The 22,717-nt window shown below is 48.3% G+C and overlaps 1 protein-coding gene across 7 annotated transcripts in view; it reads left to right on the forward strand.

Annotated features, from left to right (window-relative positions):
• The window catches only part of VPS8 (VPS8 subunit of CORVET complex), a 167,635-nt gene that overhangs the window by 143,945 nt on the left and 973 nt on the right, over positions 1 to 22,717 (forward strand). For all 7 annotated transcript variants that reach the window (XM_059730747.1, XM_059730749.1, XM_059730752.1 and 4 more), the window contains one exon: positions 20,004 to 20,084. In XM_059730747.1, coding sequence (XP_059586730.1) covers positions 20,004 to 20,084 — 81 coding nt within the window. The remainder of the gene's footprint in view (positions 1 to 20,003; positions 20,085 to 22,717) is intronic.

Consider the following 22,717-nt stretch of genomic DNA (forward strand, 5'->3'; position numbering starts at 1 on the left):
GGCAGATGGGCGGCTGCAAGCCCTGCTGTGGTTGGCAGTAGCTACCCAGAGCCTGGGCTGGCTTCAGCCAGGAGGCTGCAAACATCTGCTCCGGGCTCTGACATTAGCTCCCTACTGGTGGGTGCACGTGTGCCTCAGAGTGGACTTTGTCCAGTGGCCCAGGGGCTCAGGTCCTTGTGCCCACGCATCTGGTTCTGTGTGTTTGTCTGCCTCTGTCTGGTCCTGTGTGTCTGTGTGCGCGCACATGTCTGGTTCTGGATGTGTGTGTGCATGTGTCTGTTCTGGGTGTGTTCTGGTTCTGTGTGTGTGTGTGTCTGGTTCTCTCTCTGCTCTCCTTTCTCTGTCTTTCTCTTTCTTGCCTCTTTCTCTTATTTGTCTCATTTTTTCTCTCTCATTGCAATATGCTCAACAAAAAAGGAATACACAACAACAAAGGCAACATTTATGATTATTAAATATACTAATATGCAGTTTATCCTGCCATGTACACCCCCCTCCCCCCTGCCCTCATTTTGTTTTTCTGGCATGCCGGCACTCTGGCACCTTCCAAGGTAGACATTGTGGGCTTTTTGGTATTCCGGCCAAAACACATTGCTTACCCCTGCTCTAGATCTTCCCTGAATACCATTGTATTAGGGCTGTGTGAAATTTTGCCGGCCGTTTCGTTTTGACACTGTTTTGACCAATTTCGAGGTCGAAACAGCAAAATCAAAATGAAACAAAAGCCCTCGAAATAGCCTCGAAACAAAATGAGGCTGGTTGAAACATTTCGACCATAGGCTAGGGATGGGAAGTCAGTCTAGCTGGGCTGACTTCCCATCCCTAGTGCAAGATCCGGTAGGGGACGGTGAGGCAGCTAAATCGTGCCGGGGGCAGGAGGCAGCCCAACTCAGCTGCTTCCCCAACCCCCGCGCTAGATTGCTCCAGGTGTGGGAGGCAGCCCAGCTGGATTGCCTCCCATGCCCAGTGCGATCTAGCATGGCAGTTGGGGAAGCAGCCCAGCTGGGTTGCCTCCTGCACCCGGCGTGATCTAGTGCTGGGGTGGCAAGTCAGCCCAGCTGGTCTGACTCTCCATCCCCAGCGAAACTCAAAACAGCCGTCCTGTTTTAATGGAACAGAACAGCTGTTTCGACTTGAAATGAAATTCGAGATGAAACACTGTTTGTGGAACCATTGAAACTCTAGGCGAAATGGAACGGTGCCGTTTCGCACAGCCCTACATTGTATATCCCCAGATCTTCCTCAAAACTTTCTCCCAATACATTTCATAATTCCTTTCTAGATTTGACCTTCTTTCCTGTCCTCTTTAGATTTGTTTTAAGGACAGAAGCAAAAATGACCTTTTTTAGGACAAAGAGTTTTTGCAAATATAACTTTTCCCTCTGACATTCCCTTTATAGTGACTTGGGCTATAGGAAGTAAAAGCACATTAGCTGGATCTTCTACTTAAATGCTTACAAATGAAATAGTTACCTTTGACATCCTAAATTCATTGGCCTTGAAAGCTACAATGCCTCTGGATGACTGAGAGTTTACACATCTGTCTTTGTCTGTCAGTTTAGAGATTGAGAAAAATACAAAACTGGTTCTTGTTTGGAAGGTTATCCCACCTGAAAGGGGTTAGAAATGGGCTATTTGTAAGGAGAAGCTTTATATCATACAGAAAACATCCAGATACTCAGGTTTTGATGTATTTTAAATATGGAGCAATTGCCAAAGCATGTGACTTCCCAAGGCAGTGCTTTAAGAACTGTTCAGGGGGTGAGGCATTTTACTAGAGACCTCTCCTGCCAAGTTACCCCCTTGGCAAATAGCTCCTGTGATTTGCATCACTCCGTTTGCAAGACTTGCTGCAAGCTGTGCCTCTCTCAAGAGTCTTTGCTGCCTTTCTAAAACTCAACTTACATACTGCATCCCATTTCCTTGGGTTACGTTCATCACTGCAAACCAAAGATTCCTTCATTACATGCACCTGAAGCGTTGCTGCCCTGTTTGCATACATACATGTGTGTGTGCGCATGCACCACATTGTAATAAGGATCTGAGTTATGACATACTTACTCCTTCACAAATTGGAGGATTGGACCAAAAGAAATCTCATGAGGTTCAATAAGGACAAGTGCAAAGTCCTGCACTTAGGATAGAAGAATCCCATGCACTGGTACAGGCTGGGGGCAGCAGCTCTGCAGAAAAGGACCTGGGGGTTACAGGGGACAGTAAGCAGAATATGAACCAGCAGTGTGCCTTCGTTGCCAAGAAGGCTAACAGCATACTGGGCTGCATTGGTAGGAGTGTTGCCAGTAGGTCAGGGGAAGTGACTATTCCCTTCTATTCTGCACTGGTAAGGCCATAGCTGAAGTCCTGTGTCCAGTTTTGGGCCCCCCACTACAGAAAGGATGTGGACAAATTGGAGAGAGTCCAGTGAAAGGCAACAAAAATGGTTTGGGGGCTGAGACACGTGACTTATGAAGAGAGCCTGTGGGAAATGGGCTTATTTAGCCTGGAGAAGAAAGGACTGGGCAGGGATTTAATACCAGTCTTCAACTCCCTGAAGACTGGTTGCAAAGAGGATGGAGCTGGATTGTTGTCAGTGGTGGCAGATGACAGAACAAGAAGCAATGGTCTCAAGCTGTAGCAAGTGAAGTTTAGGTTCTAGTAGGAAAAACTTTCTCACCAGGAGGGTAGAAAAGCACTGGAACAAGAGGTTGTAATGTCTCCATCCTTGGAGGTTTTTAAGACCCAGCTAGGCAAAGCCTTGGCTGGGATGACCTAGGTGGGGCTGGTCCTGCTTTGAGCAGGGGGTTGGACTAGGTGGCCTCTCAAGGTCCCTTTCAACCCTCATTTTCTATGATTCTGTGTGCTTCCTGCCAGGCAAGAATCACCGAGCAGTTGTTTCTTGCCAAAAAGATAGGAAAACCATTGTAAATGTTCAAATGAGAAATAATTGGTGTCCTAATCCAGTGCTTCTCAAACTGTCTGATGTGGTGGACTGGCAGTTTTTTTTCCAGTGGGCCAGGGACCGGTGCCTGGTTCAGCCGGTGGCAGCAACTGCATGTAACAGCACTACACAAATGCACGACCGGCTGTTTCTTTCTTTTCTCACTTCACACGATGTGACATCACCTGGAGTGTTGGAACATACAAACTGTGGCACTATGACATATCAATGTTATGCTTCTGAAAATATATTTCTTTCTTTCCTGGCAACTCGCTGTGGACCAGCGACTGGTGGCTCACGAACCGGCAGCGGTCCGCAGACCGCCGCTTTGAGAAGCACTGGTCTATTCATTGTGAGGGTATTTTTTTAATGATCTTGATCCCTGATGGATGTTTTATGGACGCAAGAGGGACAAAGTCTTCCCAGCCCTGTGTGGTTCCAAAAACGTTCTGGTACCAAGTGTTGCAAAGCAGAAGGGTCCCATTCCATCTTACCTACAGCAGCTGGACCTCACTGTCATATAGAGGATACCCCCATGAGTAAGACCATGCCTTAACCGGATTCTTTAACTGGAACTATTTCCAGCAAGAGGTGCAAAAGCAGCTGGAGATGCCACCCATAGCCACTTGCTCCCATTGTTGACGTAAATCAGAAGAAAAGAAATAGAGGCAGCTAGTACCATGTGCTTATCAGTAAAATAACTGTGGCCATTGCGGATAAGAAAAAATTTTAATGTATTTTCAGAACAAAAGAACCTCTTAACAGAACCTGGGGAAAGATACCACACTGTAAAGATATTTTATCTAAGAAAAAAATGCATGGTGAGCACCAGTGGCTGGAAGCTGAAGTTGGCAAAGCTAAATCAAGAGAGAAAATGCAAATATAGCAGTGATTTATCCACGGAAATGGCTTGCTCCCAGTTGTGTAGATCATCAGTTGCTTGTAGCCTTTAAATCAAGGTTAGAAGTCTTCGCATAAAAGAGAGGCTGTAGTTCAATCACTATTTAAAGGGCTTCATACAGAAATCCTTTGGGTGCAATTGTCCAGACTAAAGGAGCTCAAAATAAATCATCATAACGGTCCCTTCTGGCCTTCCAGTATAAATGTGTCTGTTGGAAGGTAGGATCTACCCTTCAGCATCTAGCATCCAAAATCTTGAATGCAGGTGCCAGTTTTGCAGGTGCACTCCTTGTTTTGAGATACCTCCACACACTGGGAGGGTTCCCAGTCCCTAGTCTAGCTAGAGACAAGACTAGACAGTTTGGCCCTCCTAGGCTCCTAGGAGCCATATTGTGGCAACTCCAGGTGGTGTGAGAGCAGTGGCATATGTAAATAAACAGATGAGCTCAAGAAGTTCAAATCTTCAATGCCAAAGTAGTGCCGAACCTGAATCATGTTGCAAACCAGCAGGTCATGGTGTGTTTTATGTTTCTGAACTATTGGTGCACAGGAAAGTTGGCTTATTTTTAATGCTAATTTCTTTGTCTTCCATTAGATAGCTCATTAAAGTGAAATATCCCCGTGATTAGAGCAAAATGGCTTCCATGTAATGAAATACTTCAATTACAGCCCTTGGAGAATTTAGGAGGTTTTGCTGAAGCAGAACCACTTAAGTACAGGGACAGATGTTGGGCTGAATTCAAACTGCTGGCAGTTCCAGGGACTACGTCCGTCACAATTGCCGCCATTTATTTGTAGTGTAGCTGAATCACTTTGTGCTTGACAGTTGTGCTTCTGATCTCAGAGGCACTGGTACAGCTTATTACATGTATCTCTAGTTTGAGACTGGTAGTATTAATCTGCCTGCTCAAATCTGTCATTCAGCAGTAGAGATGGCAGGGAGGGAGCAATCTGTGTGACTGTCAAATGGCTGGGAGAGGCAACATAACCAAGGTCTGAGGTTGTTATGCCCCTTTGATATCTACCTTTCATGGGCTCAGGCACATGGGTAGGATTTGACTATTTACTACAGAGCCAGTTTGCTCTGGACTGTAAATAACCTGTACCATCCTGCCTTGGTAGCTGTTACTCTCTGTGGTGATGCTGACATTCTGAATCTCAAATGTTGCAGTGAAAGGAGGTAGAAAACAGTGCGCTAAAATTTTCCATCCTAAGCCTCCATTTGGAAGGCAGAGATGGAGGGAGCTCTCTGGAACAGATATCGTCATTCTGGCCTGTACAGTTTGCATTGGTTTGAAGCTCAGAAATCATCTGATGCCAAGGGAGTAAGAGAAGCTTTGATGATGGGTACTGTTTTTGATGTCATGTCCTTGTTCTGACTGAGTCCCCTACTGACAGGCATGCATGCAGATACACACTTAAACAGTAGCTCTGCCCTTGTCGATGAGTGTGCACTGAGCCAACACCTACCACTCCAGACTGCTGGCTCTGTGTCAGCACCCACATCCTAGACAGGTCAGGGTTAGATCAGGGCTTTTGGTTGGTGTAAGTCTATTGAAAGTCTCCGTTTTCCATACAGAGTGGGCAGTTATCATTCAACAGCCCCCACCCCACAGCTCTGTGAAAGTGAACAGAAAAAGACAAATGAGTTGTATAAATGCAAGGCATGATAGAATAAAAGAGCTTTGCTAGGGAGCTACTTGCAGAATGTCATTCAGTTCACAGTTGCCATCCCATCCTTTCAAACCCCTACGGTTGAATGCGGAGGCTCGTGTGTGTTTGGTTTATCTCCATGTTGAAGAGCAAGATCAATATATATTTCTTAATAGCCCTTGAAGGGGATTGAACTCAAAAGAAGAAACCAGCCATCCTAATGCCCAGAATCACTAGGAAGATCCTCAAACACATGTGTTTTAAACATGCAATGTAAGTCATGACGTTGCAGTGTAGTGCGGGTGTCAGTGGGGTTAAAACCAAGCGCCAGCCTGCTGAGACCACTAGTTTCATTTTTCTTTCAAAAACTATTGGGATTGATAGCCCATTTCCTTGAGGAAAGTGTGCTCGCAGCATTAATTGACAGGTGAAGGTTGTTAATAGCGAACTGTTCTGTCAAAGCAAGTCAGAGGTGCCTCTCCAAGAATAGTCCTTGCCTGCTTCTTTCCTTGGGCCTGGGAAGTGACAGATAACCACCCAAGTGTTTGGTTGGTTGGTGTACTTAGACCCCACCCCTGGCAGGTGTTACATTTAAGGCATGATTTACTGGTCAGTCGCATCTGAAGTTGTTACCTGGCCACATGTTAATGCAATTCATGGTCTGCTAACTTTGTGGCTTATCCCTTGTTTTATCATATGGAAAAGGTGTGCTTTGTGGCTGATTTCCATCATGCCGTTAATTGAACATGTGGCCAGGCTGGAGCTCCCGACCACCAGAGCTTGGTTACTGGCTGGTACACAAGGGAATCTAAGATCGAGATCCTTGGCTCCCCCTGCCTTGGCAGTGGGGTGTGATGGGATCTACTGTTGGATCCCACAGTCGCACCCCCTGCCATGCATGTGCAGCGTGGCAAAAAGTGCAGTTGTAAGGATCTCTCATCCTGCTTTCACTTGCATGTCTCTCATGGGCCTGGTTGCTGGAATCCTCTTCTCTGCTATCCCCGGAGCACAGCCCTTCTCCTCACGCTCTTCAACTTCTCCAGTACTCTGAGATAGACTAATAGCGAACATTGGCAGCCCTGACAGCTTACAGCACTGCCCTTAACACTCTGAATCTGTAGGCTGCAAATTATCCTGAGCTGCTTGTTTTAAAAGGTTTACCTTTTGATAGATGCTGTTTAACATCCTCCCTAGGTACTGTTACCAAATAAAACATTTGTCATTGTTGCATAATTTTTCTACATCAGTCTTCCAAGTACTGAACCCAAATATTCCTTGGATGTATGCCTGTTTGGCATCATGATTGACAGTTTGCCATTTTATCTCATAATTTGATCCGTACCCTTTGCTACGATTCATTTGATTCCTTATGTATTAAAAAAGACATAGTCTTGTCTTTAACCTGGTTTGTCTTGGATATTTTGTTGCCGTGTTCTAAGTGCCTTGCTTGTTTTATCTAATTAATCCTGCAGAGCCTAGACAGCCTTTGTTTTGATACAGCAAAGGATGTAGATTGGCATATCTTGACAGTGTCTGTGTGCAGCTGGCTAGCGGCCAAGGAGACCGGCATTTTTCTGGTTTGTGTTCTCTCTGATAGCTGAAATATTTTAGATGTTTAAGATGCAGTCGTTTCTTTTCATGGTCTTCACAGTTTCAGGCAGTGTCTGCAATGACAGTGGGGAGGGTAGAGATTACAGAGCAGAAATAACAACCCTGCTGTCTTGGTTGCTAAACGGCAGGGTTTTGCTTTTAAAGTGTGGTTAAAAATGTGGCCACTTTCTCTGCCTTTGCTGTTGTGTCCTGTAAGAGTTTCAAAAGGAGAGAGGATTAAATGAAGCAGTATCTTTATGAGTTTGCATTTAGTTACAGGAAGCCTGGTGGAGCTGAAGCAGAGCCATAAAGGCTGCTTTCAGCTGTAGAAATATCTAGGGAACACCTGGGCCTGTACAAGTTCAAGTACTGCTTCTCTCTCCACTTAGACACTGACACCTTCCTACCTACTTTACCCTCCACTTCAAGAAGATTCACTGTGTATAAGGGAAAGGATTTGCATTTAAGTGGGGTTCCTTCTGGAGCTCCAGAGGACTGCCTCTTTATTTTGGTAAAAGCCATGAAATTGTGAGTCTGCAGCCAGGTTTTCATTCTTATTTTCCAAATAGAGGCCCTAAGCTCTAGGCTTCCAACTCACCTGGCCCCATGGGTCACATGAGTAGTGTGACGCCAGTCCATGGGCCAGATCATCTACCTAGGTTTCAGCAAGATCTTTGATACTGTTTCCCATGATAGCCTCTCAGTTATGTTGGAGAGTACTGGCCTAGACCAGGCTACAGTGAGGTGGGTTGGGAACTGGCTCAGTGGCCAATCCCAACAAGTCATAATTGATGGGGTGGCCTCATCCCAGAAGGCTGTCTCCAGTGGTGTACCCCAGGGGTCAGTGCTCAGGCCCATGCTCTTTAACATCTTTATTAATGCCCTGGATGAGGGAGTGAAAAGTGCAGTAATTAAGGTTGCGGACGATACCAAGCTGTGGGGACAAGCAGGCACATGAGAGGGCAGGTCAAGGATTCAGGAAGACCTTGACAGGCTGGTCCTATGGGCTGAACAAAACCATATGAGGTTCAAAAGGGACAAGTGCTGGGTCCTTCATCTGTGTAGTTTCATAGTGTCACATTTGGTAGGGTCAGAAGGGACCTGAGCAGATCATGAAGTCCGACCCCCTGCCATGGGCAGGAAAGAATGCTGGGGTCAGACGACACCGGCATGGTGTCTGTCTAGCCTCCTTTTAAAGACCCCCAGGGTAGGAGCGAGCACCACTTCCTTTGAAAGTTGGTTCCAGATCCTAGCTTCCCTGACTGTGAAGTAGTGCCTTCTGATATCTAGTCTGAATCTACTCTGTCAACTTATGGCCGTTATTCCTTGTTACTCCCAGTAGTGCTCGGGGGAGCAGGGACTCTCCCATTGCCTGCTGGTCCCCCTTGGCCAGTTTGTATACAGCCACCAGATCCCCTCTGAGCCTTCTCTTGTGGAGGCTTAACAGGTTCAGGTCTCGTAGTCTCTCCTCATAGGGCCTGCCCTGCTGCCTCTGATCATGTGGGTGGCCCTCCTCTGGACCCTCTCGATGCTGGCCACATCCCTCCTGAAGTGCGGTGCCCAGAACTGGACACAGTACTCCAACTGCGGCCTGACCAGTGCCACATAGAGGGTGAGGATCACCTCCTTGGACCTGCTTGAGATGTATCTGTGGATGCATGACAAGGTGCAGTTAGCCTTCCTGACCGCATCCCCACGTTGGCGGCCCATGTTCATCTTGGAGTCTGTAATGACTCCAAGATCCTTTTCTGCCTCTGTGCTGACAAGAAGGGAGTTCCCCAGCGTGTAGGTATGCTGCTGGTTCTTTCTCCCTAGGTGCAGTACCTTGCACTTGTCAGTATTGAAACCCACCCTGTTCTCATCCACCCACCCCTATAACCTGTCCAGATCCAATTGCAGCCTGTCCCTCCCTTCTAGCATGCCCGCTTCTCCCCACATTTTAGTGTCATCCATGAATTTGGACGAGGAGGTGAAAAGCACCTTGTTTAAGTCACTGATGAAGATGTTGAACAGTGCAGGCCCAAGGACCAAACTCTGGGGGACCCCACTGCCCACATCCCTCCAGATTGAAAATGACCCGTCCATCACCACTCTCTGGGTGCAGCCCTCTAGCCAGTTAGTGACCCATCTGACTGTGTAGGTGTCAACACCACAGTCTCCTAACTTTTTAATGAGAATGGGATGAGAGACAGTGTCGAAGGCCTTGCTAAAGTCCAGAAAGATTACGTCCACCGCGACACCTGCATCCAAGGATCTTGTGACCTGGTCATAGAAAGCCACCAGGTTGGTCTGACAGGACCTGCCTTGAATGAACCCTTGTTGATTGCCCCTAAGCATACACTCCCCTGCTTGCCCCTCGCAGACGTGCACCTGGTTAATTTTCTCAAAGAGCTTCCCCAGGACCAAGGTAAAACTAACAGGCCTATAATTTCCTGGATCCTGAGTATAGGAAGAACCCTCACCATATTTATATGGTGGGTGGTGGTCCACTGGCTGGCACTGCACCTGAAAGGGACCTGGGTGTGTCAGTTGACCAGAAGATGAATATGAGCCAACAGAGCAAATGGAGCTCTGGCATGTATCAGCTGATGTGTTGCCAGTAGATCCAAAGAGGGTGTGCTCCTCCCCCTCTAGCTGTGGCCTCACCAAAGCCAAATATAGTATTGCATCCAATTCTGGGCACCGCACTTCAAGAAGGATGTGGACAAGCTCAAAAGGGTGCAGTGAAGGGCCACCCACATGATCAAGGGCCTGGGGGGACAGGCCCTATGAGGAGAGACTTCGGGATCTGGGTTTGTTCAGCCTGAGCAAAAGAAGGCTGAGGGCTGACTTGATAGCCACCTACAAATATTTTAAGGGAGAACAGCAGGATCTAGGAGACCAACTTCTCAGAAAAGCCCACCCCCCCGGACAAAGATGTGGACCACTGAACACAAGCTAGTCAAGGAAAAGTTTTGTCTGGACATAAGGAAAAACTTATTTTCTGTATGGGTAACTAGAATCAAACACACTTCCAGTGGAGGTGGCTTAGTCACCATCTCTGGCGGTCTTTAACAGGAGACTGAACAAGTACCTCATTGAGCTCATTTGAGCCCAATTACATCCTGGCCATGGCAGGGGACTGGACTTGATGATCTTACAGGTCCCTTCTGGTCCTTCTTTCTATCATTCTATGATTATATCAGGCCCACAGAAATCCCCCCACATCTGTTTCCTGCACATGCCGAATCCAGAACATATTGTTCCTGTGCGGGCTGGGAGCGGTCCGAGGCTTTCGGGGGCGTGCGGCGGGCTGTGGCCAGCAGCCCTGGCACGTGGGTCGGGGAATTTGGCACGGCGGACTAGAATTAGGCACGGACGCGTAGCGGTTGATTAAAGATTATTTTACTTACACCGTTGATGGTCACGGTGCAGGCAGGAAAAACTTCACTTAAGTTGCAGTTACAAACAAAAAGAAAACTCGCACGAACAAGACCCGTAGAAAACTCGAGCCTCTTAAACCCGGAAAGAGCTCTGGATACACACACACACAAAGTTTGCTAGGCTCCGTGTACTGAGCATGTAGGGAAGGGTACGTCGAGGGATCAGGCGGCGACGGGGAGAGGCTAGAGGTTGATCAGGCCCCTATATCCTTCTTAAGGCACACGCTGGGTTCGTTAAGCTCCATAGTGCTTAGAGTTCTTCACAAGATGGATGTGAAGTTCTCCTCCTCCATGAGATGGTTATGGAGTCTTCCTCCTCCAACTTGGGCGGAAACTGCTCAAGCCTCTTATACGGCTAGCAAGCCAATCGCTAGCCGCCACATGGGAATAATTTAGAAACAGCCAATAGTGGGGAACAAATTTGCATGCGAATAGCGGGAACTCCTTTGCATCGGGGTTTTCTCTATGCAACTGAGAATTGCACCATGCAAAGAAAGCTCCCTGTGGCGGGAAATAATTCTGCAGTGCCGAAGCACACACAAAATCATACCCTTTGGGTCATGACATCCCCCACTTGCTGAAGGCACAGCTGAATTATACCACATGCTCATCACTCGAGTCGCCAGTAGCTCTTGTAACGGGTCGTTGAACTAAACGGGTAAACACAAAATCAGCTAACATAAGAAGTTCGTCCTCCGGGGATCGAATTAAATAATAGCCGGCACAAATACATACACACATAACCAGGTTCATAACAAAAAACTGCACGATCAGGGCTTCAGTGGGCGTCATGGCGAAGTTGTGCGTCAAGCCCTCACTTTTGCCAATGATGTTATCCTTCTTGGGGCTTCTCTCCGCCACGCACTCTGAATTCCGGATCTGTGAAAAGAATTCTCTTAAAACAGTTCACTAATATTTACAAAAACCCGCACGCAATAGGACGGTTAGTTAAACGCACTACCACTTCCCCAAAACATATAATACAGGTGTTTGCTACTCTGGACAACCGTCTCTTGCACACTCAACTGGATGAAATTGTCGAGGAGCCGTCGTCTAGCTCTTCCAGATAATGAAAACCTAACTCATAGGCCAGCTGCCATTGGCCTGCGTCCCCTAAAATCCTAAGTTGCCGCTTATTGAGTCCAGAACGCTGTAGGAGAAATCCAAACATGTATCGCTCCTCTGGTGTTCTCAGTGGCAATGATGGAAGATCGGATTCGCGATGTCTTGCGCCTTGAGCCTCGGTCGGGTGTCGACGTTCCCAATCGCTGGATAATCTTGGCTCCATCAGGATACTCAGTCGTGACAACTGACGAAGAAGACTACTCACAGGCTGGTTCACCATTGGGTTAAGCAGAATCCGGAGGATAGCGATGTTCTTTCGCCCATAAACCTCAAGACAACTATCTATGCTGTGAATGGTTACTGGAACGGTTCCAGGATTTCGTAGATGACGGTGAGGCCATGGTCTTATTCGCTGGAGTGATGTCAGTCCTAGTGCACATGCTCTGGGGTTCCAGGCACAGTACGAGACTCCGATGATCGCTAGCATGAGTTGCTCTGCGCCGGTATGTTCTGGCCATCCGTCATGCCTTGCATGGGCTTTTTGACCAATCAGTCCTGCAACAAGCGCTGGAAGTGGAATAGGCCAGTGAACGTTAAACGCTACCATGTCGATGTCAGTGACACGTCCTCTACTCCACGAAGCTTGTCTGACCAAGAAGCTTGCTTCTTCCTGGTTCAGCAGGTCGGACCCAAGTTCCACTCCCAGACGTCCCAACCACACAGCTAGAGTTTCTTCAGGTTGGATTCTTGATTCTCTGCGCAAATCCTGCAGTTCAGTTCTGGTGCGAGCGTAATAGGTAGTAGCAACTCGGCTGGTTGTTGCTACAGGCTGATCTGTTACTTTAGGAGTCACTGCTGCTATTGCTTCAGGCAGGAGGGGCGGATGCACTCCTCCGCTCTATTCTCCCTTCCGTCGGCAAGAAGGTGTGGTCACCAGAAGCAGCGCTGCGTCGGTGGGCGGGGTCGCCGGCCGAACTCTCGCGGGTTCCTCCAAAGCTCCACCCTTCTCTTCTGGTTCTTCCACGCGGTCTCCCTCTTGCTCGGCGCCATCTTGACGTGGCGTCTCAAGATTTTCTTTCGCAGCCGCTTCTTTGACCACTTGAACGGCCATACGCAGCTGGGCTCTCAAACTTAAATTCTTCTGCATTAAATCAGTTACAGTACGAAAAGTTGCAGTTAGCATTCCCCCCTTGTCACATTTTGGGGCCACCCTCTCATCTGCGGCACATCCCTCCGTCTCCAGATCTTCGCGGAGCTCAGATGGAAGCTCACAACCCCTCAATCTAGACACTACCATAAAGGGGGCGAACCGGTCAATCGGCACCTGTTCTTCACTCTCCCGAGCACATCTTAGGCAACGGGCACACTCCTGGGTGAGGGTTGGGTTTACTGCGCCTTCCGGGTTGACTCTGGCGAGGGACACAGTGTCGAGGGGCCTAAACAGGACCCGCTCATCATTCATTATACACCCGAATGCTGCGGGGTGAAGATACACTTCCCTCTCTCTTGGAGCTCCGTCTTCAGAAGCTCCCTCTTCTCCCTTCAGCGAAAGGCATCCGCTGATAAACCTCTCACCCGCTCCGCCCGCCTGGTGGTAAGCGATATGCACCTCCAGTTCCATAAAGTTCTCTACTTGGCGTTTTCCACTGCACCACGGGCAGTTCTTAACTAATTCTAGCTCCATCGTGCTTTCCCCGGATCCCATCCTCGTTGCCATGTGTGGGCCGGGAGCAGTCCGAGGCTTTCGGGGGCGTGTGGCGGGCTGTGGCCAGCAGCCCTGGCACGTGGGTCAGGGAATTCGGCACGGCGGACTAGAATTAGGCACAGACACGTAGCGGTTGATTAAAGATTATTTTACTTACACCGTAGATGGTCGCGGTGCAGGCAGGAAAAACTTCACTTAAGTTGCAGTTACAAACGAAAAGAAAACTCACACGAACAAGACCCGTAGAAAACTCGAGCCTCTTAAACCCGGAAAGAGCTCTGGATACACACACACGGAGTTTGCTAGGCTCCGTGGACTGAGCGCGCAGGGAAGGGTACGTCAAGGGATCAGGCGGTGACGGGGAGAGGCTAGAGGTTGATCAGGCCCCTATATCCTTCTTAAGGCACACGCTGGGTTCGTTAAGCTCCACAGCGCTTAGAGTTCTTCACAAGATGGATGTGAAGTTCTCCTCCTCCACGAGATGGTTGTGGAGTCTTCCTCCTCCAACTTGGGCGGAAACTGCTCAAGCCTCTTATACGGCTAGCAAGCCAATCGCTAGCCGCCACATGGGAATAATTTAGAAACAGCCAATAGTGGGGAACAAATTTGCATGCGAATAGCGGGAACTCCTTTGCACCGGGGTTTTTTCTATGCAACTGAGAATTGCACCATGCAAAGAAAGCTCCCCGTGGCGGGAAATAATTCTGCAGTGCCAAAGCGCACACAAAATCATACCCTTTGAGTCATGACAGTTCCCAGTCCAGGACATGTGTTGCACACGGTGGCAGTTCTGGACTGGGCACCACATATTGGTCAGCTCCAAGACCCAGGGGCAGTGCTGGAGGCCAAATGATGGGGCTCTGTGGGCTGGATGCAGCCTGGAGGCCTCATCTTTGACACCCCTGCCCTAAGCTACAGACAGGCTTGCTGTTTGAAGCAGTCCAGTCAGCGAGGGTGCAAACATTCATCGACAAAGATGAGCTTCAAAAACAATCTTTGAAAAAAGATTAAAACCTTTTGAAGCAGTTGACTTGGGAGCTTCTTCAAATGGCTGCACCCCTAGTGGTATGTGACAAGGGGCCTGCTTGGCCCTCCAGCATCCCACTGTGCTCTGCTTCCCTCCCCCTCACATGGGATGTTAGGGGAGAGTGGGGTGGACAGCCAGCGAGCCCTCTGGGAGGCATGTCCTCCTGGCTGGAGCACCATTGCTGCGTGTGCCTTTGTGGCCATTTTGCAGCAGTCTGGGTTGGGGTGGGGCTACACGTCTGTACAATGCTGAACTGTGTCAAATTTGAAGCACTCCATATTGGGATTGGGATTTTGGAGCACTTCAAGTGTGTGCCTTTACATAGCCTTTCTCCTTGTTTTGCAAAATCCAGTTGCACCTTTTGAGACAGGTGGTCACATTCTAATCGGCCCTAGTCACAGTGGCTACAGCTGCAGCCGCTCTGTGTGTGCGCGCTCTCTGAGACTGCACGCTGTTTCATTCGGGGTGACGCAGCTGGCGCTCGTGGCTATCCCGTGACAATAGCAAGCAGGGGAGAAGCCAAGAGCAGAATTTTTAGAAGGTAACGTCTCAAGGCTTTGTGAGATTGAGGTCTCTGAGCATCCTAAAATGCTTTGCACCATCTCGGAGATCGAGGTGAATTGGAGGGCTGCCCTGCTTTGTTTCATGTCCTCTTGGGAGCACTGCTGAGGCCACGGACTCAACTCCTGGGGGAAGTTTGACTTCATCTCTACCAACATCTCTAACTCGTTTGAGCCCAAAGGGAGCAGCATCTAATCCTCCTGCAGTGAGGTCACCTTGCTACAGCCAGCCGCAGCTTGTGCTCCGATGAAGGGTGTGCACGACTGGAGCAAGTAAGCTGTGTCCATTCTGTGTGGAGGGTGGGAAGAAAGCAGTGCGCTCTGGTCCTCACAGCCATTAACATCAACTCTTAAAATAACCAGTCATTTAGCTTCTAGAAATCTTAACCTTGCCGTAGGGTTTTGATTCACCTGGCCGCAGGACTGGACCACACACAGCCCAGGAGAACCTCTCCTAGGATAGGTTGTCCCAAGTTGTCCCAGTGAGAGATTCAACCCTAATGTAGCTCAACTGGAGTCATGTGGGACTGTTTGATTTGATGAAGTCTCTCCTGTCTCTGGTTCCTAGAGGTTGTAATGATGCGGTTGAAGTGCAAGGGGTGGATTTTCTGAGCTGCTCTGGTAGTATAAAGGGCAGGGAAGCTGGCTTCTATGAGTCTATAGACAAAGCCTTTGCTGGGATGATCTAGTTGGGGATGGTCCTGCTTTGACCTCCTGAGGTCCCTTCCAACTCTTATTTCTTATGAGTCTCTCCTCAGCTAGCCACCCTGTCCCCACTGGAGAATCCCACTGGACATGGAGCTTCTCACTGCTGATTCTTAATTGCCTACATTTCACACGCCTGGCACTGGAGTGTTACTGAGCTCCAGTATTTTCCTGGCTGATGCATGGGAGAAAGTTGCCAGCTGGCTATGCTGTATCAGGGCGCAATAAAACCAGCTCAAGGGTCTCCAACATAGTCTCTGTCCTCCCTCCCAGCTACAGCGGAAGTGTAAGGATCCTAGGTTGTGGTGAGGCAGGATTGTAGCTCCCCTCCCTCCTCTGATTATTGCATGCTCTGCTGATCCTGTATTGCATCGACTGCCACTGAGAGCAGCACCGAGGGAGGGCCATGGTGGCATCTTTTGAAATGCCGTTGGTTCGACATGGTGACATTCAGTGAGAGGTACAGGAGGACTCTTCCAGGAGCTGCGAGTGACTTCCATGGCAGGCTCGTTCAGAGAGTCCCTTCAGTGACTGTGCAGTGCTGCTCCAGTCACGCTCTAGCTGCTGATGGATTTTGCAGCTGTAAAATTCAAGATAATTGTAACCGCACGACACAGTTAGGTGATTCCAAAAGTGGGGGAGGAATAAAATTATGTGCTGCGGGAATTCACCTGGCTTCATTGATGACTCTGGGCGCAGTCATCAGAGCAGGCGGCTTGGGGACCTGTGTCTCATGAATGTGGAGCCAAAGACCTTGTCTCCCTTTTTCTATGCAAACAGACCACATTTTTATGCTGACTCAACTAATAGCTTGTTCTGGGTGACTCCTAGTCTGAATCCTTGTGAAGTAGCACTATCTATATTCTACTGGTTCAATTCACTTGGAGATGCTCAGTAATCAGGTATTTGCCTGCCCAGCTGGCTCAGCATTTTGAAGCAGAATCTGTATTTTGGTTCTGTGCATGCAAGATTAGAAGTTTTTTCTACATGTATTGCCACAGATGTCAGCCTGGCTGAGGGAGACTCCCTGTAGCATTGAATGAAGAGCATTCCTTTAGTTACATGGGTTTTTTTTTTTAAAAAAGGAAAAGGCCCCACAGCACTTGTTTCCATGACAACAGGAAAAAAATTGCTTGCAATATTTCTGCTCATCAGCCCCGAGAACAATGATTGATAGTTACATACAGACAAGTGGAGAAAAAGCAAAAAAAGGAGGCAATTATATGTTACGGTTTTCTTGTCCTTGAATGACTGTGGCAGGAGTAAATGATCAGCTTTCCTTGTTATCCCTTGCTTTGCCTATAGAGATGATATTACTTTGTTAGGGACAATGAAATGTCTTAGTGCTACATTACTTGTCTGTAGGAGATGTACAACTCCTGCTTTGAGTCTCTTTATTGCTAAATTTACCTTTTCTAAAAGTCACCTATAGTACACACAGTGAACCTCATCTTTTGACCAGTGGTTATGAGCAAAAACCTCTTAACGTAAATGCTTAGATGGCAAATGTAAAGGACAAAGGAACTGGATTGGGAATATTTTATTAGTCTAGGTTTCCATGTGGCCATGTTCATGCTAGCATAAGTGAATTGCATATCTCAGTTTCCAGTAGTAGAGGTTTTTATCTTCCACCAGAAACTCATCAAGAAACAACATCAATCTCTTCAAGGCAGATTCATTCAAAACGCAGACCTCTTTAAGGTCCCCTCCCAATGTTACCTTTCTTGTGGGATGTACATGAGTATTGGAGAGAGATTTCCACACCATCTTGCAGTGCTCTGTTCCCTCTCCCCACAACCAAAAGGGAGGGGAGAGCAGGATACCTCCGAGAGCCTGCTCAGGGGCGTGGTATCACGGCTACCAGGCTGGTGACATCTTTTCTGGGTAAAGATCCCAATGTGCAGTGTGGGTTTGCCACAATCTAGCACCTGGGCTAAGTAAAAGACTCGGTGAGCCTACAGCCTAAGGACCCAGACTGCCGCTGACCCCACTATTGCAGGCACAGCTGGTAAAAATCCCAGCATGCCGCAGCCTGGGGAACTGATCACCAGTCAGTGGCTTCTGGGCTCCCTGGCTACAGGACCCGGGACCTTTTAATAGGTGAGGGGCTCCCTTGCAAGGGATGGCAGGGGCTGATGGAAGGGCTGGGAAATGGGGGTCCGTAAACCAATAGTACCTGCAAGGGTTTACATTCCCTTTCAGTAAGACAACATCCTGGGCTTATGGGCTTCAAGTTGTTCCCTGTGGCTTGGCCCAGAACAGGAAGCTGAAACTAAGAAGGGCGTTGAGCACAGCTGTGGCAGCTTTTGGCATGTCCATACGGCCAGGCTGCCCTGTCCATGGAATTAGGAGGTAGGCAGCTAAGTAAATATCAAGACATACAATAAAGGGAATGGGAGACCAGCAAAGGGATTAAAGAAAGGACAGGTGGAAACAAGTCTTCAAGGGACCAGGAAAGGAGAAGAGAAAATAAGCTGTGAAAAGGGATCAAAAAAGGCAGAGGATGAAAGAGACCGAGTCATTCGCGGCACCTGTGAGCGGGGCAAGAATAGCGATATTCAGGAGGATGCCATGCTGGCCCATGTTACACAGAGTAACAGAATACCACAGTGAGAGGGCTTTCTTCTAGCATCATAGGACATGCCCCAGCAGCACCAGGACAGCCAGGGCATTAGCTTGCCTTCCACAGTACCAGCAGTGTGCATCTAGCATATTGGCAAGCATGGTTGAGTCCCCTTAGCGTTAGTGGCCCTGGGAACTGCCTTCCAGCTGCTCATTTCCATGTCTGCCTCCAAGGGTAGTAGGTCCAAATGGAGCCAAAGGATGAGGAGATGGTCTCGAGGAAAATCGTACCTTGCTCTGTGCTCCTCCTCCCTCACCATCCTGAGCAGGTGCCTTTCCTTTTGCTTTCTCAGGATGAAGGGTGGGTTAGCTTCCCCAAGGCTGTGTCAGGAGAGGTCTCACACTGCATCTGAGCCAGTGGGGTTCTTCTTCCCTTACGTTTGTGTCTAATTTGGACTCAGGCCAGCCTGGAGAGCTGACAGCCACAAGCATGAGCGGCTTGTTTTAATATAACAGCAAATGAAGAGGCTGTACATAAAAAAAAAAAAAAAAAAAAAAAAAAAATCAGATCGTGTGGATGTCCTAATTTGGGCTGTGCTGTAATAATTGACTTGCTGGTTACACATCGTGTATTTTCATGTGGAAATGACAGGTTCAAGTAGGGCACCAGTAGCCGGTGCCCTGTGTTTTCTTTCATCGCTGCTACTGACCTGCTCCATGCTTTCTGGGCAGGCTTTTAAACCACTTTGCCAGTGGTTACATGTGCAGAAAATGTTACGGCATCTTGCACTTCCTCTAAAAGGTATTGTGAAAGTTAATGTGTGCAGAGCAGCTGGGGAAAGGGCTATTTTAAATGTAAAATAACTTGTGATGAATATGAAACACGTTACATAAGTGACAAATGCGTCGTGACCCTCAGTTGGAATACTTAATGCGGGAGGATGCACTTCCTACTCTCGCAATAGATTTTTTGGCATACATTTCCTCTCCTGTGCACATGCCCCCACAAACAGCAATTGGTGTCTAGCATTATTGGGGCACTTTTTGTTTAGGGTAAGGTGATCCTGGCCCCTTGAAATTAATGGCAGCACTCTCAGTGTCTTTGAGACTAGATTCCAGGCACCATCCCATCTTCAGGGGGAATAACATTAGTGGTTTTTCTGATCTGGCATGAGCTGTTGCTATGACTTGCCATTTCATCTCCAAAGAGACTTGAGATGACCTCAAACTGGGGCGATTCAAAACAATTGGTGGCTGCTCATTGTATTTTAAAAAAAGAAAAACCTTTTTATTTTTTTGGGGGGGGTGTGGAGAAATTTGCAGTCTTGTATATGAATAGTTAGTTCTCCTGGAATTTATTTTTGTAGCCTACTAGCTCACATCAGGTCATTGCTAATGAGGAGTGTTTGTTATCATTAGCTCTCAGTACATCTTATAGATAACCGTATTGCTTTAGAACACAAGCAGAAAAGTTTTAATATAGAAACATATTATTATTTAATAAGAGAAGAGGCCTATAACCACACCGAATAGTCCATCTTCTCTTCCTGGAATATTAATTTAATGTTTGTAAAGCAATCTGGGAACATGCATTATGCACTGCAGTAAGTATGCATTACTGATCATCCTGGTTTGTCATTACCACAGCTCTCAGTGCACTTAAACCCTTGTATTACTTAGTTTGCAGAACAAATAAAGAACCCAGAACAATGACCTGAAGGAAAGCCAGCGTGTCCTCTGTCTAAAGATACTGAGCTGTAGGCTGGCTGTTTCAACCTTGTGGCATTCATCAGTCTAAATGCCTAGCATTTAGTTTGAATTTTAATCTCGTTTGGTTTCGTTCTATTTTTTGCAACCTGGTCACTTTGTTTTTCAGGCAAGTTCAGAGTCTGCGTTGGATCCCCAGCAAATCCAGGCCTTTGATCAACTCTGCCGACTTTACCGGGGAACCTCCAGGGTAAAGTGGCTTCCCTTTTGTTTTTTTCTTTCTTAATTGATCAGGGGTTTGGGGAAAATGCTCTGAGAAGAACACTTGTGTGCATCACAGAGCAGGAGAGGGGTAGAACGCCCTGGCTGTACTTGGCAGACAAGGTTCTTTGGGTAGATGTGATATCTTTTACTCGATCAACTAAATAGCAGGAAAAATTGTTCTTTGCAAGTTTGCAGTCACAAACACCCTTCTTCAGACTGTAATTGAATACTCCAGCCTTGTCTCAGTGTGCTGATGGCAGAGGAAAAAGGGAAGGTACCAGGATATCATCTCTGTCCCCCCTCCTTGGTCTGACAAAGACTCAATAGCACCAACCTTACCACAAAGGAAGAGGAGGGATATTCTTGCCCTCTTACAGCACACAGGCATAAGTGACTGCCACTGTTGCTAAAGAATAGGTTTCTTTTCATCAGAATCCTTTTGAAGACTGCACAGAGCAGATTGCCTACAGGCTATGGAGAAATGTTTAAACAGAAAAAACCCAACCTGGGTTTCTAGATAGACCAGCCAGGCTAGGCACTGTGGAGTTAGGAGGAGGTTGGACACTTGGATGGTAAGCTAGGAAGCCAGGACGATGGGAAGAGGGTGCTTTTTAAGGGTGAAGTTTGCATGGGAACAGAGTTCCTAGGGAATTCAAACCCAAGAAGCAAGCAGACAACATGAGAGACCAGATAATGCTGCTGTGAGGGGCAGAGGCTGCTTCAGATGGTGTGAAGGGACTGGTGATGGGTGCGTGCACAATACCTGCCCCTGTTCTCCCCTACTATGCAACATATGGTAAAGACCTGCTGCAAAACTTAACTGTTCTCTCAGGGAAGATTCTTCCCAACTGGTGGCAGATGAGATAGCAATGCCAGGGAGGCTCTCTACACACCTGCTGTCCCAGCCTGAGGCTTGAGACATGCTTTACCAGCCAGTGACTTGGTCTAAAGATAGTCAGTCCTAAGATTTTTGCCTATCTCTGGTCTTCTGGGGTGCCTATACATGAGCATGGAGGCTGCTCTGACACGCTGGAATTCCAGCGCATCAGAGCAGACTTGATCAATTGAGTCTGTTGCAGCATGACAATTACCTCGCTCCAGCAGCCTCCTGCATCTCATGTATCGGAGTATCCATGCTTTAAAATGGTGGTAGGGGTGCTTAAACTAAAGCTTGTTGAATGAGCTTTAGTTGGTGCCCCCACCCCCATTTTTAAGTGTGGGGACGCTGATGCATGAGATGTGGTGGTGCTTTAATTAGAGTGGCTCTCAGAGCGGTTCTAATTAAAGCGCTGCCCCTCCCCCCCCCCCCCCCAGCCCTAGAGCACATGTAGAAGTGCCCCTAGTGCCAGCCAGGGCCCAATCAAGTTCAGTCCAGGAGGGTATGGAGCAAAGAGGAGAAGCCAGCCCTGCTGGTGGAGAAACGGTGCCCCTGCTATGGGTAAAGAGGGGTTCCCCAAGCAGCCTGTTAACAGCTGAGCCCTCCTTTGCTCCTACATCTCTCAGGCCAGTTGCTTCCAAGGGCCCCAAACAGGTTTGCAGGTCTGCAGAGGCAGGCTACGCTCTGCGTGCATTGCTAACAGTACCTTGACGCAGAAAGTCTCCCCCACTTCCCCCCGCCTGCCCCCCCCCCCAGCGCAGATGTGATGCTCTGGCAAAGAGGCTGCTTTTCAGGGACAACATGTGTGAAATGGCACCCTCATGCTGTCACGTCTGACACGGAAGTGTTTTTTAAATGGCCAGCTTCCATCACCAGAAGACTGATACCAATTCCAGCCGCGTCATACACATTAATGCACCATCTCCACTTGCTTTCTGTCAGTGGCTGTCAGCAAAGTGTCCTGGTCCTAGCTTCAAAGAAGGGGTCAAATGTTCATATGGGTACAAAACATAGGTGCTCTTGACAGCTCTCTAGACACAGGGGCATGTGTCCCCATTTCCCCCCCATACAGTGAAGGGCAGTCGTAACCCCTGGTAGGCCTGGAGAGTTCAAGCCAAGGGAGAGCTGCCTAGGGGTGGTGTGGCCAGGATGATGATGCCCTGCTTGCTGGCTCCAGGAGATGCTGCCTTCCATTGGGCCCTTGTGTCTGGAGCTCTGGGCCCAGTTAGTTGCACCAGAGCTGCTCCCTGATCAGGTCTGCTGTGGTTTATGGAGCAAGACCTCCACCCCTCTGTGCTCTGCAGCTGCCCCAGCTCTTTTATCCTGTTGAGTCCCATCACCCCAGAGATGCCTCCTTGGCCTGCAGAACCCCTGTGTGTCCATCCGCAGTCACAGGAGCAGTGTGTAACTTCTCCCTGCATGGTCACAGGAGAGACTTCCCTTGGGCCCTCTGTCCCTTCTCCTATCTGCTGATGCAGGAGTGCTTCTGGTAAGGGTGTTGACCCCTTCCCAGACCTGGTCCATGTCAGCTTCCACTCTCCTTGAGGGCATCCCCGTAGGTGGCTGTGAGAGTGGTTAGGGGTGGTTCTTCAGTAGGTACCACACAATGGGGGGGTGGACATTGTTGCTCAAATCATACTGTACAGGAGCATCAGCTTGCCATGCTGACATAGCCCAGCTCGTGCTCTGGGCTGTGGTCAATGGCAGCAGATACCTCAGAGGAAAGTGAAAACAGATCTTCA

The sequence above is a fragment of the Alligator mississippiensis genome, chromosome 7 (genome assembly GCF_030867095.1).
Source record: "Alligator mississippiensis isolate rAllMis1 chromosome 7, rAllMis1, whole genome shotgun sequence".
NCBI lineage: Eukaryota > Metazoa > Chordata > Crocodylia > Alligatoridae > Alligator > Alligator mississippiensis.